The sequence below is a fragment of the Penicillium griseofulvum genome (genome assembly GCF_001561935.1).
Source record: "Penicillium griseofulvum strain PG3 chromosome Unknown contig_84, whole genome shotgun sequence".
Classification (NCBI taxonomy): Eukaryota; Fungi; Ascomycota; class Eurotiomycetes; order Eurotiales; family Aspergillaceae; genus Penicillium; species Penicillium griseofulvum.
Genome location: NW_024467475.1, coordinates 2,708,979 through 2,724,548, shown reverse-complemented (window position 1 = coordinate 2,724,548; position 15,570 = coordinate 2,708,979). Strand labels below are relative to the sequence as shown.

Below are 15,570 nucleotides of genomic sequence, written 5' to 3'. Positions count from 1 at the left end.
ATTTGTGGCGGTGGGCGTGGAGAAGACGCCATGGTGTCTTTTTTCATCCATTCCAATCGAGAATAAGACACTCTTGGCGACGATTTGCCTACGTCCATCTGCCCAAGGGTATGGCCTGCTTAGACATTCCAAAGTACCGACAAGCACTACTACTGGCGGTCATGCTCGCAGCAAATATTTTTGGCCTCCGCTTTCGAACCCAACCTTGGACGCAAGCACAGAAAAGAGCCGGCTCGTTGGCAGTGATCAACCTCATCCCCCTATGTTCCGGCGTGAGCTTTGGCCTTCCCGCCGATCTGCTCCACGTAGACCGACAAATGCTCGCGTGGTTCCATCGCTGGGTCGGTCGCATCTGTGTGCTTCATTCTATTTTGCACGGCTCGCTGCTCGTGAGTATCGCCAGAACAACGACGCTGGCAAGCCCGCGCTACGTCGTCCCAATAGCCGTAGGTGTTAAACTCCTGGGCCCCTCGCCTGCCATTAATGAGGGTGCATACAGCTGATCAAGTACAGGCAGGATGCGCTCTTATTCTTGTCATTCCCGTGACCTGCGCAGCGGTCCGACGGCGCCATATGCAGTTTGCGATGAAATGCCACTACCTTCTCGCGACGACGTCGATTGGCGCACTCTTTTACCACCTCGTGGAACGACAGTCATCATATCGGTGGTACTTGACAGGCGCTGTATGCCTATGGCTGTTCATCAGCGCCGCTGTATGCTTGATGGCCATATGGGACCAAAAGCCTTGGAAACATCCCCGAAACGAGGTAATAATGAACTCTGTGAGCAATTTCCTCTGGCTTGACATCACGATACCCCTCAACCGAGCGATTCACCCTGGCCAGTACGTCCGGCTCTGGATGCCTCGGACCAGCTTTCGCGCTTTCTTTCAGCTTCCTATTTTTCACATTGCATTTTGGGAAGACGGACCAACGCAGCGAACAGTTCGTATGGTGGCCGAGCCTCGACTTGGGCTTACGCGGAAGCTGTACCACGATGCACTGCAATCGCCAAGCAAGCAGCTGGTCACCGTCCTTGGCCCGTATGGACACCCTCTCAGTTTCCATCGGTTCGGTACAATCCTCTTCGTGGTGGAGGACATTGGGTTTTTCCGAGCGCTATCATACATCGACAAGCTGGTAGAGGCCAGTCGCAAGCGCGAAGTGATGGTGCGAAAACTTGAGGTTATCTGGAAGCGCCGAGTTGGCAGTGATGGTATGTTTCTGTCTTTGATATATATACCGGAGAGTCCGGGAACCGCTTTCGTTGACTGAATATCCGCAGGGTATCCACCATGGGTGGATGAATGGATGCAGGAACTTCTAAACCGCGATTGGAGAGCGTTCAAGGTAGGCTTACTTCGAGAACCAAGTGACGCCGAGTGCCCCGGTCTTACCGATTTCCAGATTCTGCAATTCAGCATCTACTGCCCGCGCACCCAATCAGGCCCGGAAGAGGATCTTGTCTGTCAGAAGGGTGAAAGACTCTGGTACTTTTATGGCTCGATCAAAATCGAAGAAACGAAAAAGTTGCGCAGCATATTAGTAATCGATGCGGAGCTGTGGCCGTGGCGGGTGAGTGTCTCCAATTCTGATCTCGACCAATCGTGGAATAAAGTGAAATTGGCTGCTGTCAGGTGCTGACACCCTCTTGTGTAGTGTGTGCGAGTCCAGCAGTACGCGAGGCTGTGAGAAGAACTGTCCAGTCGCAGGCCGGAGGAATCCTCCAGCTGATTATTTTTGACCCCGCCACCTGCCCTGCACGGACCGGAGACGAAAAGTTGCACGATCGTGACCAGCCTTCAGTGGGGGACCACCTCCAGCCACCGCCACGAACTCGAGGCGAGAATAAGAAAATCTAACGGCTTCGACAACCTCCCACAAACGACAAGAAGCCACAGCACTCTTTATCTAGGGAAGTTGAGATGCAAATCGAAAGTGTTCAAATGACCAACCACTCGAAGTAGGTCGAAAATAAACTGGCCCAGGCCCGCAGCAAACCCACCATCACAATAACCGAGTTATGAACTTCTGGCAACCTTGACTAAGCTTGATAGTGTACAAAGACAAAACACAAAAAATTTTAAAAAAAGCCACGTTTATCCAAATGCCCTGAGTGACTTGTACGCGACTCGATGAAAACAAATGGAGTGGTTCTTTGGCCAGCGCGGTGCTAGTTCAAAGTTTGATATGGCGAAGCTGCTCGTTGGTAAACTTACAGCCTAATTCACTATCTCATCCGCCGGCAGTTCATGTATCACGGGGAGCTTCCCATGATAGGCTTGAAGTATAGCCTTGTTCGCCGCGCAGTTGGTCCTCCTTCGCGAGCAGATCCCTTCCGAAGGAAAAACTATTGGATATCTTGAATGACTGCTATGATAGAAAGCTGAGCGGCGACCATGGCAAAGCTGACACCGAAGTACGTCAATTTGTGGCCCGAGTTCTGGTGGGTTGCCGTGGGCGCTTCGTATTATAGACCCAACACATTCCATGCGCGTCTCTTGGCTGGCCTCGCTTTGATGGGGTTTCAATTGATGATAAGATCTCTTGGCTCTACTGCTCAGCGTACCATTAGTATTCCATATTTCAGATAGTTGATAAGTTCCTCGTACCTTGCATCCATCCACAGTTTAGTGCCAATGAGCCAATGCATAGCTGTGTACGGGCTGGAAATAATGCGATAGATTTAGAGACATATGGGCCCGAAAATGCATAGGTTATAAGATATTTGATATCACATTCATGGAGCTATTATGTCTTGAGTTCTTTTAATGGAGACCTTCCGACGCCTGTCGGCGGCTTCATCGAAGACACATTCTCGGGCATGATTTGAGCATTCGGTACTATGGGGAGGGCCGGTACACCTAGTGCGGCGTTTTTGACACTCCGTACAAGCTGTCGAAGCTCGCCTCATGCGTGTCTCTTCTTGTCCACTGCCACCAGTTGGACTTCCTCCTCTGCCTAGAAGCTGAAATCTAGGTGCGAGAGGCTGATAGCCTTGAGGTGTTGGTTCACTCATCGGTCAGATTCTAATAGACACGGAAAACAGTGCACGACAAAACAAATTAGAAGCCAAACCCTCTAATTCACCAGACACCAGCTGAAAGCATAGTCCGCAAACATGGCCTTGGACTGGTAGATCGGGTTTTCGTCTCTTGATCGCAGGGCATGCATTTTATTGCCTGTCTCTAGCGTCTTGACACCATCATTATGCCCGGTTATACATATAATCACAATAAATTTCCGTTGAGGATGCACAGAATGGCCAAAAAGAATAATAGACCTGATTTATTCGTTCATATTCAATCTAAACACAGTGAAAGAAGTAAGATGTTCATTGAATATTAGCTATACAACATCTTCCGCCCTAAATGAGACGCATTTCCTAATACCCGGGCACCGCCCGAAACTTTTTTTTTTGCGTTAACTGATTGATAAATTCATTTGCCCGACGGTTCAAGGATTTGACAGTGCTGGAAATATGCTGTAGTGATCATGTCACAGCATTCTGGTCTAAGCCGCTCATGTTTTGGGGCCTACACTTTGACCAAATCGAGCCAAGGCTTCACTTATATCCCAAGGATGGATACAGCACTCGAGAACTGCCAGCTTGTTTGGTTCTCTCAGAACTCGATCAACTGCCAATAGCAAATCGTCATGGGTCTTGATGCGCATTGCAAGTAGAGCCGAACTGTTTTGATCGCTTCTTTCCACCTCCGTCAGGTATTTATTCCCGTTTCCGGGGCTGTGAGATATATTACACAGGGTCTCTGCAAAGCTGGCATAATTCCAATTGCTGACGTAATTATAGGGACCGTCGTGGATTGCACTCTGATAGATTTGAATAATTAGTTGTTAATCCAAAGCTGGCGTCGAGACTCTTACCTCGATTCTGTATCCCATGTTATTAAAGAGGAAAATCACTGAGTTTGTCTTCAGTCGAATCATCGTGCTCAGTTCCTGAGCTGTCACTTGGAAGCTTCCGTCTCCAATCATTAAGATTGAACGTCCTTCTGGCCGGGCAAGTTGAGAACCCAGTGTTGCTGGTAAAGCCCATCCGATAGAACCATACAACATCTGCATTTGATAGTCTACTCCAGGGGGGAGTTTGATCATCTGCGCATTGAACCAGCTGTCACCAGTTTCCGCTATCAAGGTGTCATTAGGTTGCAGTAATGACTGGATTTCCTTCAAAATTCCTGCCCTCGTGAGGGGCTGGCTAATAGAAGTTTGCATATCTATCCATTTCGGGGGGTCTTCCGCATGGCTGGCGGAACCGTTGCTCTTCATGCAGTAGCTGGTGAGATTGGAAGCGACAATACACTCCGATAGATCAGCCATTGTGGCGGGACCGATCAAACTGCCATTCGGTGCCCGAAGATGATCTAGGCTCAGATCTATAAGCGGGGGTATGGGCCCCTTTACCAAGTTATAATCGGTCGAACGTGTCCCGATCCCAACCCATAAGTCAGCACCCATCATCACATCCAGGCATGCTGAGTCTGAAATAGACCCCCAAAAAGTCCCTTGGAATTGGGGATGTACTTCAGGGACTATGGACTTGGCGTCAGGTTGACAGAACACGGGGCATCCCAACTTCTCGATTAAAGAAAGCAGAGTATCCCGGGTTAGGCTGTGTCGTGCAAGTGGACCAACAAGTATCACCGGGCTCTGCGTGTCCTGCCAGTAGCTGTTGAAGAGATCCAATGTGTCCCTAAGAACACTAGGTAGAGATACTTGTGGTTGCTGGAGAATGAGCGATTTGGGAGCGTCACAAGGGTACTCGACAATATTGGCTGGGATCTCGATATAAACCGGAAGCGATTTCTCAAGACAACGGAGAAGTGCCTGATCCAGGACAAATGCTGGATCTGCTTTGGGATCTAGACGGACGGAAGCCGTAGTCACATGTTCAAACATCCGGATTGCCTGGTCTCGCTCTTTCAGCCCAGTGGTATGATGAATCAAATCATCCTGTCCAAATGTGTCAGATGGAGGAGCTCCGGAGATGACGATGACCCGCAGTCGTTCAGAATATGCGCCGGCAATTGCGTTGAGCAGCGAGAGCCCTCCGACCATAAAGGTGACAAACACAACTGCGGTCCGAGCTGGAGATGATCGCGAGTACCCATCGGCAGCATAGCCGGCATTCAATTCGTTGCAGCAACCCACCATCCGCAGGTTGGCGTTTTTCAAAATCTGGTCGATGAGAGTCAGGTTAAAGTCCCCTTAGGAACCCAGTCAGCATTGTCCTCGCAGTCAGAGCCTCTCGCAGACCGAGCCTTACCGGGAACGACGAAATAATCCCTAATCCCAATTTCTTCCAGGCGCGATGCCAGCAATGTCCCCATGTTATATTCGCTGGGAGTAAATTTTGGGCTTATCCCTATTGAACAATTGACCATGGTCTCGGGACTAGGAATTTTCAGCACAGTTCGTCCCTGCATCTTGCCCTGTTCCATTTTCTCAAAGACCGTAGGGAGTTCTTCAAGGGAGGATATTTGATACTGAATGCGAAAGCGATTATTCGCATAGATTTCCAGTGCCTCTTCGGTCTCAATAGAACTGCCAACGTAGGAACCCTTCACCATTTTTTGCTTTACGACCGTAGAAAACAAGTCGGCCTTGATGATAGCATTCTTAGGCAGACCAACAACAACGACGGTTCCTTTTGGTCGGATGTACTGTTTGCACGATTAGTGTAACGGCAAAACAGTATTTAATGCCATGAAGCTTACCTGAATTGCTTGACCAATTGGCCTCTCCACTGATGCGACCACAATAGCAGCATGAGGTCCACCCCCTGTAAGTTCCTGAACTTCAGGAATTAGACGCTCTTGAGAGGCGATGTAGTCCACGAAGTAGTCAACTCCAATCTCCTTCACCAGCATAGCTTCCTTGCTGGACCCTGCCGAAAGGGCGAGTACACGATATCCAAGTGCTTTGGCATACTGACAAGCGAGTGTACCAAGACCCCCGCCGGCTCCGATAACAGCTGTGATCCTTGATTAGACACAGACATCAACATTCTAGGAAACTGGTAGCATTACCAACAATCTGTCCTGGCTTGAGGTTGCTTTCTTTCAGTGCTTTGTATACAGTCACCCCGGCACAAAGAATCTGATTATTACGGATGTCAGCGACAAGGGGATTAATTAGGTCACATCAAGTGTTTTCTGACTTACAGGGGCGGCTTCATCCAAAGAAATCTCGTCCGGTATGCGGACAGCATTCGTTGCTTTACAAACGCAATACTGCTGAAATGTGCCATTGACAGTGTAGCCAGAAATCTTGGCACTGGGACAGAGTGGCTGATCGCCATCGTCGCAGAACTCGCAACTTCCACAAGTGTCATTCATCCACTTTATATCAATCATTTTATATTAGTATCGAAAAAATCTCGTGATTGAAAAACTTCAGAGAAGAGGCTTACTTGTACCCCAACTCGATCCCCAATTGATACTCGACTGACGTTACCCCCTCGGGCAACTACTACCCCGGCTCCCTCATGGCCACCTGTCCGCAGTGAGAATCTTTACCAAGTGATTCAAGTCTAGAATGAATGACTTACCAACCAAATCTTTCTTGGTTTCAAGTGGCCAATCCCCTGTTCTAAGTCAGCCGAAAATATCCTCGACGTATATTCTTGAGTCAAACCTTTCCATGCGTGCAAATCGGTATGACACACTCCCGAATAGTGAATTTGCACCAATATCTCGTCAGAGGAGATTGATGGCACTGGAATTTGAGTGTAAAGTAAAGCTTTTGATGATCAGCACAATTCTGGCACAAAATTCAAATTCAGGATATATTGCAGCATTTACCTGAGGCTGTCTTTTCAAACACCTGTGCCCACTGCATCTTCGGAATCTCGAGTACCTTGTGAGCCCCATTCACTTTCTTTGACTTGATTGTTGTCATCTTTGCGTTTTAAGTTAATAGAAGCAACAAGATAACCCAGCCAGCAAGATATGAACGGTATCTAAATCCTAACGATAGCTCTCTGGAGAGCTAATGAAGAACTCAAGAATGGAGGCGTTTAGGAGAACCTCTGAGAGATTTGAGAGACCGATGTGATAATGAGTTCATTCTTTCACGGTATGCTCCTGCGATTTATGGTCTTCTGCGGGCTTCAGCTTCGGATACTTGATTCTTAGTAGGCTCTGATCAGATCATCCTTTTCCCTGCTTTATCCATTGATTTCAAATCATTCACGTCGTGTAACCAAGTGATGATATGGGCGGCAGCAGCGGTGACAATTAATATGCTCCACTCGGCGCAAGAATATGCACGTTAAATTATAGGAAAGCACTTTCTTATCGTTGGTGTTCACACCAGAAACAACATTTTCAATGAGGGATTTTTCAACGGACTTTGTTACTACTCATGCATTCAACGAAAGGAATCCAAGTTTGTATGCTTGCATGCTCATGTTTTATTGGTAGGATGAAAGCTGGGAGAGCAAAGTCACGAAAAAGCGTTTGTAAATTGCAGGCATACTTCATCCGACAAACTAAGGGTTTTGTAAGATAGACTACCGTATGAATAGATTAGTTTACTGAGTCGTACATGCTTGCAGGCCCCGTATTTCACTTCTATATAAATGTGTGTCTAGCATTTCTTTCTGTATTTGAAGATGTTTCGGACGGATCTTGAGTTGCTGCGTAATATTGACATAGTGAAGATACGGTCTAGCGGTGAGAAGTTTTTTTAAATTTGTCGGCTTTACCATCAAAAAATTCCTCATATGCATGCCCAATGCTTTGTTTTATGAAAGAATTTCTATATTTCAGATAAGAATTATTACTGGTTGATTAATCTATATTTCACGTACAGAGACCATTAGCATTCCTCGGGTATACAGATAAGCATAAGAGGCAAAATATGTGGGTCTGATCGTGCCGATTAGCTCCCGTACTACTAGATCGAGTTGAACATACATGACAACAATTCTTGCCACACAAGGTCAATGTCGCACAACAAGTTTGAAGCGACCCAACACCCTTTGGCAATCTGATTTTGTTCTGCGGCTTCTAAATGATTTGTTGCTACTCCCGAAGCCATATTATGGCTACCAAATATCATGCAAGTTGGCATGCCGATAGGCCAAAATGCCGCAATCCAATGTAGTAAACAGGGAAACTGATAGTTTCTTGACTTTGAATTGATTTGAAAGCCCGGTTTCGATCTCAGGTGACGTAAGTCTGGAAGGAGACGTGTTTGCGATGGCATTTGTGGAAAGGCAACAATGGTAAATTATTATAAGATTGGAGATATAAATATGTATATCTATCGAATACGACTTTCTCTTTAGCCATATTACACCATGTCTATCCCGTTCAGATCACCGCGTACTAGGATTTTGAAGAACTTCCCTCTTGTCAAAGCGATCACCACTCGTTTTGAAACCTTTGCAAACACCACTGGAAAAATATCCGGTATAACAAACCAGAGTAAAGGCTTCTCGGAACCTTCTTCAAAATCAGTCAAATGGAAACAAGTCAGCAACGGCCAGTATGTCAGGCCATTTGATCCATTTGAAAAGATGTTTTCCTTTTTTTGTCATGACCCGACCAGACCGGAGTTTCGGAGCCTTGACATCGTGGCCAGCGTTGGCATGGAAACTTTACCTAAGGATGCAAATAAATTTCTGGAGACGATCAAAAAAGCATGGATCAGACTACGCTATCTCCATCCTACTCTTGCCACTGAAGTCGGCCAAGACGAATTCCGGTACATGCCTCTCAAAGATCAAGCTGATATTGATAATTGGCTGGAGAAGACTTTCATCATGAAAGAGTGGGATTCGGATAGTGAATTTGAAGGCTGTCAAGACCTCAGTATCGCACCTTCTGCCCAGTCGCCTGTGCTTTACTACTTCCCTGGCAAACAAAAACTTATTCTCCGCATGAATCATATGCATGGGGATGGACAGGCTGTTGTGATTCTGTTACAAGACCTCTTTGCTGAAATCCAACGCTTGAACTTGGGCGGAGGAACTGTGAATGAACCTTGGGGTGCGGAAGTACGAAGCCTTGCTTCTGGTGGATTTGACGCTGCGGGAATAACCGACTTGGAAGATTCCTGGAACTCGAATCTTGTCTCGTCTTTGCCCCAGCTACGAGCAGAGGGAGAGGCGTTCGAAATACCTTCCGTGGATAACACGCACCCACCTGGAGCAGGCAAGACACAATCTCTCGAGTTTTCCGAAAATGAAACATCTGAGCTTCGGGATCAAGCTAAAAAACAGAAACTGGGGCTTACTGCTCTCTTGCATGCAGCACTTCTCCACGCCGGGAAGAGAATTAGTCCCATTTCTGAAAGTATGATCCACTCAACCGTTCTTATTTTCAGTTTTCGAGAAAGATGTACAGACTCGCCTCCGAATGCCAATTCACGAGCTACTGCTCTGCGGATTGGCTTTTGGCCTGTACAGGTGCCGATATCGGATGAATTTCGACTTACAGCCTTGCGTATTAGAAATGCATACAAGGCCCTCGCTCATCGAAAGTCTGCTGCCCTCGTCACGATGGTGCCATATTTGCAGAAATCCGTGTCAGCATTGTCTCAAGAATACTTCAAGGGAATACTACCCAGCTTTATTGGGAATGTCTCGAAAGCCTTCCCGAAAAGCTACGGCTCTTTCAAGATCCGGGACTTCTGGATGGCTGGGGTGCCAACCGACGAACGAATCTATGTTGGAATCCAAACTTTTGGTAATAAATTGTCTATCAGGGCCTGTTACAACCAAACATATCATACCGATGAGCAGATAGCCAACTACCTTCTGCAAATTAGACAAGAGATATATGCCGGCCTGACATCTGATGTCGAAAAGCTCAATTTTCTGTCGACGGTGACCTTACAGGGCTAGAGTCCAATGTGAATGGCTAGATCGAATTCCAGCTAAGGCGAACTATCACAAGTGTGAAGTATATTGATTGGAAAAAGGCCATTCTATTGATCCTTTTTGTATTGTTTTTAGCAAGTTGCTTTGTTGAGTTTATGATCAATTTGTCTATCAAGAAATTATAGCACATGCATTATGGTGAAAACATGATGGTCAAATCGTATGAGTAAAGTTGCGGTTGGTGAGTAACAATTGGTTGGCTCAGAAATCCGAAGTACAAAAGAATCATCAAATCTTTACCTCCTGAAACTGAAGTATGTCAATTTTGAAACTAATAAACACAAAAAGAATTGATTTTTTTTAAGAAATCAGCAAATGCTGCTCTAACCACCCATGCAGTTGACCGATTCATCCAATGTAACTACATCGGTCAGCTGTCAAAAACGAAACCCTAGTATAGTAAGGCCTTAGCTTGATGCTTTACTATGATATTGTTGACCGTTTCCTCGACCTTTAGACATGCCAATCGTTTTTTGGTGCGGCAGGCATCAATGTGGCCGTGTCATTAAACTCACCAGTGACGGTTTCACACGAATCTTGGAAGATAACGACCGAACCGTCCCGGGATATTCAGGCGTATAAGAAAGCATCAGCATTGATTACAACATCCACTACGAAGGCGATTTTGAAGCTTTGGAGACATCCGAGGATTTCCGTTAAACAATGCCACCGGGTTTCTTGACCGGTGATTTTCCAGGCTGGAAAGGCTGGATCAGCCGATCCGGGGCTGGATGGATTCACGCTCGCAAGGCCGCAATCATCCCTAACCTGGGTGGATTGACCTCAAACGCTGCTCGGGTGATATGAGATCACGGCCGCGCGCGACCAATGCATTGAAGGACTCGCGAGCGAGCGATACATCGATTATCCAGAAATCGATTGGGACACTGTAGATGAGAGGCATAACGATTAAGCAGCTTTTCAACGTTTGTTTTGGGTAAGACACCTGTTATAGATATCAGATAGCCTAAAGGAAAAGCGGTGATTAGAATGGTAAAGGATCTAGGAAGGATAAGCCAATGAATGAGACTGTCCGGTCAAAGATTGCCTTTGTATACCCTTGCTCTCCTGGAGATAGCACCAAACGTACTGCGTATGTGTCTCTAGCCTGAGGTTTTAAAATGATAACCTCAAAAATGAGAAGCTGAGTGCGCTATCGGTTACACCTAAACGTGCTGCTTTTCTGAGGGCGGGCATGAAATCGCGTGGCGCGTAGGAACTCACTGGACGGGCTCAACCGTATGGGCCCCAAGACTAGGGCACAAAGAAATACGCGAAGAGAAAAAAGGGAGATGCGAGCGCCCGTGACTGCTCAATTTGCCAACGAGCAAATATCATCGGCTCAATGGCCTAGAAAATGGCTATATACGGCTGTAAAATTGATGCGTGGCTTGAGCACCCCCCGTAGGCAGTACTAAATCGACCAGAGCTGCGCAGATATGATTCTCGGTACCAAGTTTAATGAGGCAGATGATAGCAATATTTGACAGAGTTATCTAACCCAATTTGGTACTTGAAATGTCGCGTTACGAGGCAACTCGTCGCGCAAAAGGAGCAAAGACAAAAAAAAGCCGAGGAAACAGATCTACAGCTCGTACGGTGACTCCATCAACCCACCCCCTGGACATGCAGAAAGAAACCGAGCTCCCTCCACCGAAACACCATCCCAAAGGGAAGGATCAGCCATATCCGCCGGACGAAATGGCACTCGCATCGTATCGTCGCATGTATCGCCGGCGACACTCTTGCTGGCAAACTCCCATGCAGGATAGGCACGACGCAACAGAAACTGCTGCCCACTGTATCGATCACCGTGGGAGAAGTCGCCGAAAGCAAGGACCCGCAGAGCTGGCAGTCCGCGAGGGCCGAAAGCCCATTCGGCAAATGACACAATTTCCTCAGCCTCCGCAATAGCCACCGAAGACTCGAGCACTGCTTCCTGCAGATCTATATACTCGAGTGGCGACCGATCAAAATACGCGCTGAGAATGGGACCATAGTCACTTTCGTCATTGGAGCACCCGGTACCCGGATTCACGGGACTCCAGTGCAAGCGAGAGCCCCGGCGATACCATCTGCGCTTCTCATGCAGGAAGGTGATGATCTCTCGTTGGATGTCTCGATGTATTCGCTCGGGACCGCTAAACCGCAAGTGTAAAATCCGGATCTGAGAACGGTTCGCCGTTGGACGTAGGCACCGCCGCTTTTTTCATTAGCATACACATATGGGCGGGGCTGCTGAAGACTCACTGCCGCAGACGGACTTGCACATAGGGCCAGAGCAGTCACCCGACCTAGATCCACAATGGTAGACAAACCTGCAATCCACGCGGGCGATACGTCCCTGTCGTCCTCGAACAAGCCATCCTCATCGACCGGAGCAAGTTGGCGCTCGTGGTAGACAAGGCTTTTCAATGTCGTGCGGTGGTGTCTGATGGCGTCCTCGATGCGGGACTTTGACGCTGGAAAATTAGACAGCCTGATATGAAGATGCTGCAGTCCCGCCGTACGAAATATGTTGTAGTATGCACATCGGTTGAACCGGACGAGGTGGAATGGAGCCTGGATCTGCAGGTGTCTCGCGTGTTGTAGATAATCCGCGGCACGAGAATGGCCGAGGTGGAGAAAGAAGGAGCCAACATCCAGCACGTTCAGAGCCCACTCGCTATCTGCGCGGTATGCAATGGTGCGGTAGATCTGAGGAATCAGGATAGAATACACTCTAGATGAAGCTCGGCTGAGGGCGCGCAGGCTGGCCGGTGGCAGCTGGCGGGCGGTCAGAGAAGTTATCAAACAAATCAAACGCGACAGGCTAGGACTTACCCAATCCGCGATCAGCATCAGGATCTCACACGGCAACTTCTCCAGCATCGTACTGGGAGAGCAGACACATGCTCACTGCATCAATTCATTCAGGGCAATGGGCGATTTAAGAAGCAGGCGTGGTGGGTTTGTAGGCTTGGAGCACCTACCCCTAGTCAAACCAAGGCAGACAAAGAAAGCATTTTGACACAGTTGGCGCAAGACATGTCGAGCTTCACGCTGGAAGAAAATCGAAATAGGCTCAATCTGAATCTTGCTAGTGAACGTTCTTGATCTACGCGCCCATATCCTTGTGAGCGGACCGCAGGATATCTCGTTTCCGCTTGGTGGAATGTTCTGTTCGGCGTGAGCGGCTTCAGGCTTATTGGCCACGGCGGTTGCCAGAGCCAGTCAAGGGCAAAAAGAAGAACGTTCAACCGGCTGACAACCAGGCTCATCCCCGGGTGTTGTGGGGCAACGGGTAGCGCGTAAGTGGGCATGCACAGCCCAGCGTGCGGTCGAAACGGTCGCATTTAATGAGGCGATTTCACTGTTTAAATAAAAATGATCTTTAGCTACGATTTCTCCAAAATGGCAATTTTCGGTAATTTGGCTCAATGAGTAGTTATGGCCAGTTGAGACCTGCCCTGCATCGAAGGCGGACGGGAATAAAGTCTGTACCTTGACAAAGGCGGTCAGCCGGCTTGGCGAAAACAACACGTCTTTTGTCAAGCAAGATGCATTTGATATCAATAAACGAGCGATACAAGCGACTAAATTACCAATGCGAACCTTGCCAAACAAAACAAGTGTCATATTGATCTAACCATCTGAAATATGTTGTGTGCAGTACCAAGGTGTGTCAAATAGATATACTGTCACTAGGCCCATCAAAAGTGAGCATCGACCACATCCTCTTTTCAATAGGCGGTTGGTTCATTCTGGCCCCCAAGCATGCAAAAATTCGCCCTATATTGAGGTGTGGTACAACTTGTCGATCATTATCCAAATGAAGTCTAGGCTGCATATCCAAGCACCGAATGCAGGATGACCCTCGAATAAGAAACTGCGCTGTACGCCAGGACTAGGTGCATCACGTAGAGGCTGGGCCGCCAGTCGTTCACCGCGCCTACCCTCTCCAATGGTCGAAGCAGGTAAAAGGCAGCGCCAAGGGAGTTCCACGTGGCGACTCGGCCAAAGTGTATCGCCAATGAGGGGGGGCTTTCGAACGTCCCGGTCAGGGCATGGATAGAGGGTATCAGGGAGAGTAAGCCCAGTGAAACACAGGCATACGGGAATATGTACCGGGATGCATGGATGCTGGAGCCCCAGACCAGAAAGTCTACCAGAGTCCCGACCGCAACGATGGTAAACGCAGAGAGGTACCCAAGCTGAAGAGAAGGTTGGTTGCGCAACAGCAACACCGCCGAGGGAATGGTGGCCGTCCAGATCAGAATTAGAGCGCCTCCAAACTCTAGCTTCTGCAAATTCCCCGCATCATTGCCTTGGAACGTATGTAGAATACGATAGACGAGACATAAAAAGTACCAGATGATGACACCCGCCCTGGAAAGCCGTATATCAATTACTATCATCCAAACCTTCAAGTTTACGATACGCCAGATAAGGTCGAGGACTATTGTGTCCCAATCGACAAAGATCTACTTCGTACGATGCAGCAGGACGTTAGTGATTGGGATGCCGAGGTCAGTACCGCTTTTCGAGCGTATCGACTGGGAAGACATCCGGTGATAAATCCGCCTGGGTAAAATAGAGAGCCAGTGTAGACTGGATTTGTGGAATTATATGTATTCCTACGACAATCTTAAGGACCTTCGGCCCGCTAACAATGACGAAGCACAATTGACTCACTCTGGGGGGTGGATCAAAAGGAGGGCGCCGAGCAACCCTACCAGTCTCGCCCTCAATACACCCCGTCCTGGACCTCATTCGAGGCATCTTCCATGTACATCCCATCGCCCAAAGACGTCCACAGCCGTATTAGATTAAAGACCGAACAATTCATCCACCCTTCAAAATCGGTCTCTCCCTCTTCGAGTTCCGGAAACGCCTCCACAGCTGGAAGAAACCATTGCCGCAGCTCTGTATAACAGCGCTCCCCATGCTTCTCCCGGTGCTCCTCTGGCGTCATTGCCTCGCCCAGCCGTTGGACAGCCGCCTCATCCATCACCAAGCACGCGCGGTACTTGTTCCATCCATCTTGCTTATCTTGGGCTTCTACCCAGCCTTCAAAATGCCCCCGCACTGCATCCAACGAAGCCCCGTCCAGCGTGGCTGGCTCCTCGATGACGGTTAGCTGGTGGCGCGCCCAGAGCTGATCGTTGGGCGTGGGATCCGGATTTTCCAAGCCGTACTCGTGGAGATCTTCGTAGACTCCCGCCTTGATCCAGGAAGTGAGGATTTCGATTGCTTTGTGGAATGCGGGGTCGGAGCGGTAGATTGTGCGGTAGACGACCCAGCCCCAGGTCTCTTCGCGCATGTCCTGGAGCATGCGACGGGAGGTGCGGTTGAAGTCGATGGACCTTATGGTCGCTTCGTCGAGTTGAGGCGGTCCAAACATGATAGATAATTGTTCAAGAGATGTGTATTGGGAAGAGAGAGAGATCGAGGGTGTATGTGTTTAGAAAGATCTGGGAGAATGAGTTAACAGAGCAGAAAACAGGAATAGTCAAGGGTACTTTAGCCGATGATGTCTCAGTCCAAGGCGTTATTTGCTACCGTGGGTGGCGTTCCTTGGTTGCAACGCCCCCCATTCGAAGCACTAAGATGAAGCCTTGGATATACTAGCCGTAGGGGTCTGCTTAGTGTTAGTGGGGCCTGTCCGGGTATGCCGACAT

The 15,570-nt window shown here is 48.3% G+C and overlaps 5 protein-coding genes across 5 annotated transcripts; 2 read left to right on the top strand and 3 right to left on the bottom strand.

The window, feature by feature from the left end:
- Positions 1–317: 317 nt before the first annotated feature.
- PGRI_055310 (NADPH oxidase family protein) lies at positions 318–1,692 on the top strand (the record flags this gene model as incomplete). Its single annotated transcript, XM_040793244.1, has 4 exons — positions 318–446; positions 514–1,216; positions 1,286–1,575; positions 1,660–1,692. The coding sequence occupies 4 exons, from the start codon at positions 318–320 to the stop codon at positions 1,690–1,692; spliced, it is 1,155 nt and encodes a 384-aa protein (XP_040645211.1).
- Positions 1,693–3,855: 2,163 nt separating this feature from the next.
- Positions 3,856–6,377, bottom strand: PGRI_055300 (Polyketide synthase, enoylreductase; the record flags this gene model as incomplete). The annotated part of the gene is made up of 5 exons (XM_040793243.1): positions 3,856–5,228; positions 5,288–5,684; positions 5,739–5,995; positions 6,051–6,120; positions 6,186–6,377. 5 exons carry the CDS (start codon positions 6,375–6,377, stop codon positions 3,856–3,858), a joined length of 2,289 nt encoding a protein of 762 aa, XP_040645210.1.
- Positions 6,378–8,326: 1,949 nt separating this feature from the next.
- On the top strand, positions 8,327–9,874 carry PGRI_055290 (uncharacterized protein; the record flags this gene model as incomplete). Its single annotated transcript, XM_040793242.1, has 1 exon — positions 8,327–9,874. One exon carries the CDS (start codon positions 8,327–8,329, stop codon positions 9,872–9,874), a length of 1,548 nt encoding a protein of 515 aa, XP_040645209.1.
- Positions 9,875–11,495: 1,621 nt separating this feature from the next.
- Positions 11,496–12,781, bottom strand: PGRI_055280 (uncharacterized protein; the record flags this gene model as incomplete). The annotated part of the gene is made up of 4 exons (XM_040793241.1): positions 11,496–12,113; positions 12,161–12,372; positions 12,421–12,676; positions 12,734–12,781. 4 exons carry the CDS (start codon positions 12,779–12,781, stop codon positions 11,496–11,498), a joined length of 1,134 nt encoding a protein of 377 aa, XP_040645208.1.
- A 947-nt stretch (positions 12,782–13,728) lies between these two features.
- Positions 13,729–15,293, bottom strand: PGRI_055270 (uncharacterized protein; the record flags this gene model as incomplete). The annotated part of the gene is made up of 3 exons (XM_040793240.1): positions 13,729–14,278; positions 14,427–14,500; positions 14,646–15,293. The coding sequence occupies 3 exons, from the start codon at positions 15,291–15,293 to the stop codon at positions 13,729–13,731; spliced, it is 1,272 nt and encodes a 423-aa protein (XP_040645207.1).
- Positions 15,294–15,570: the final 277 nt, after the last annotated feature.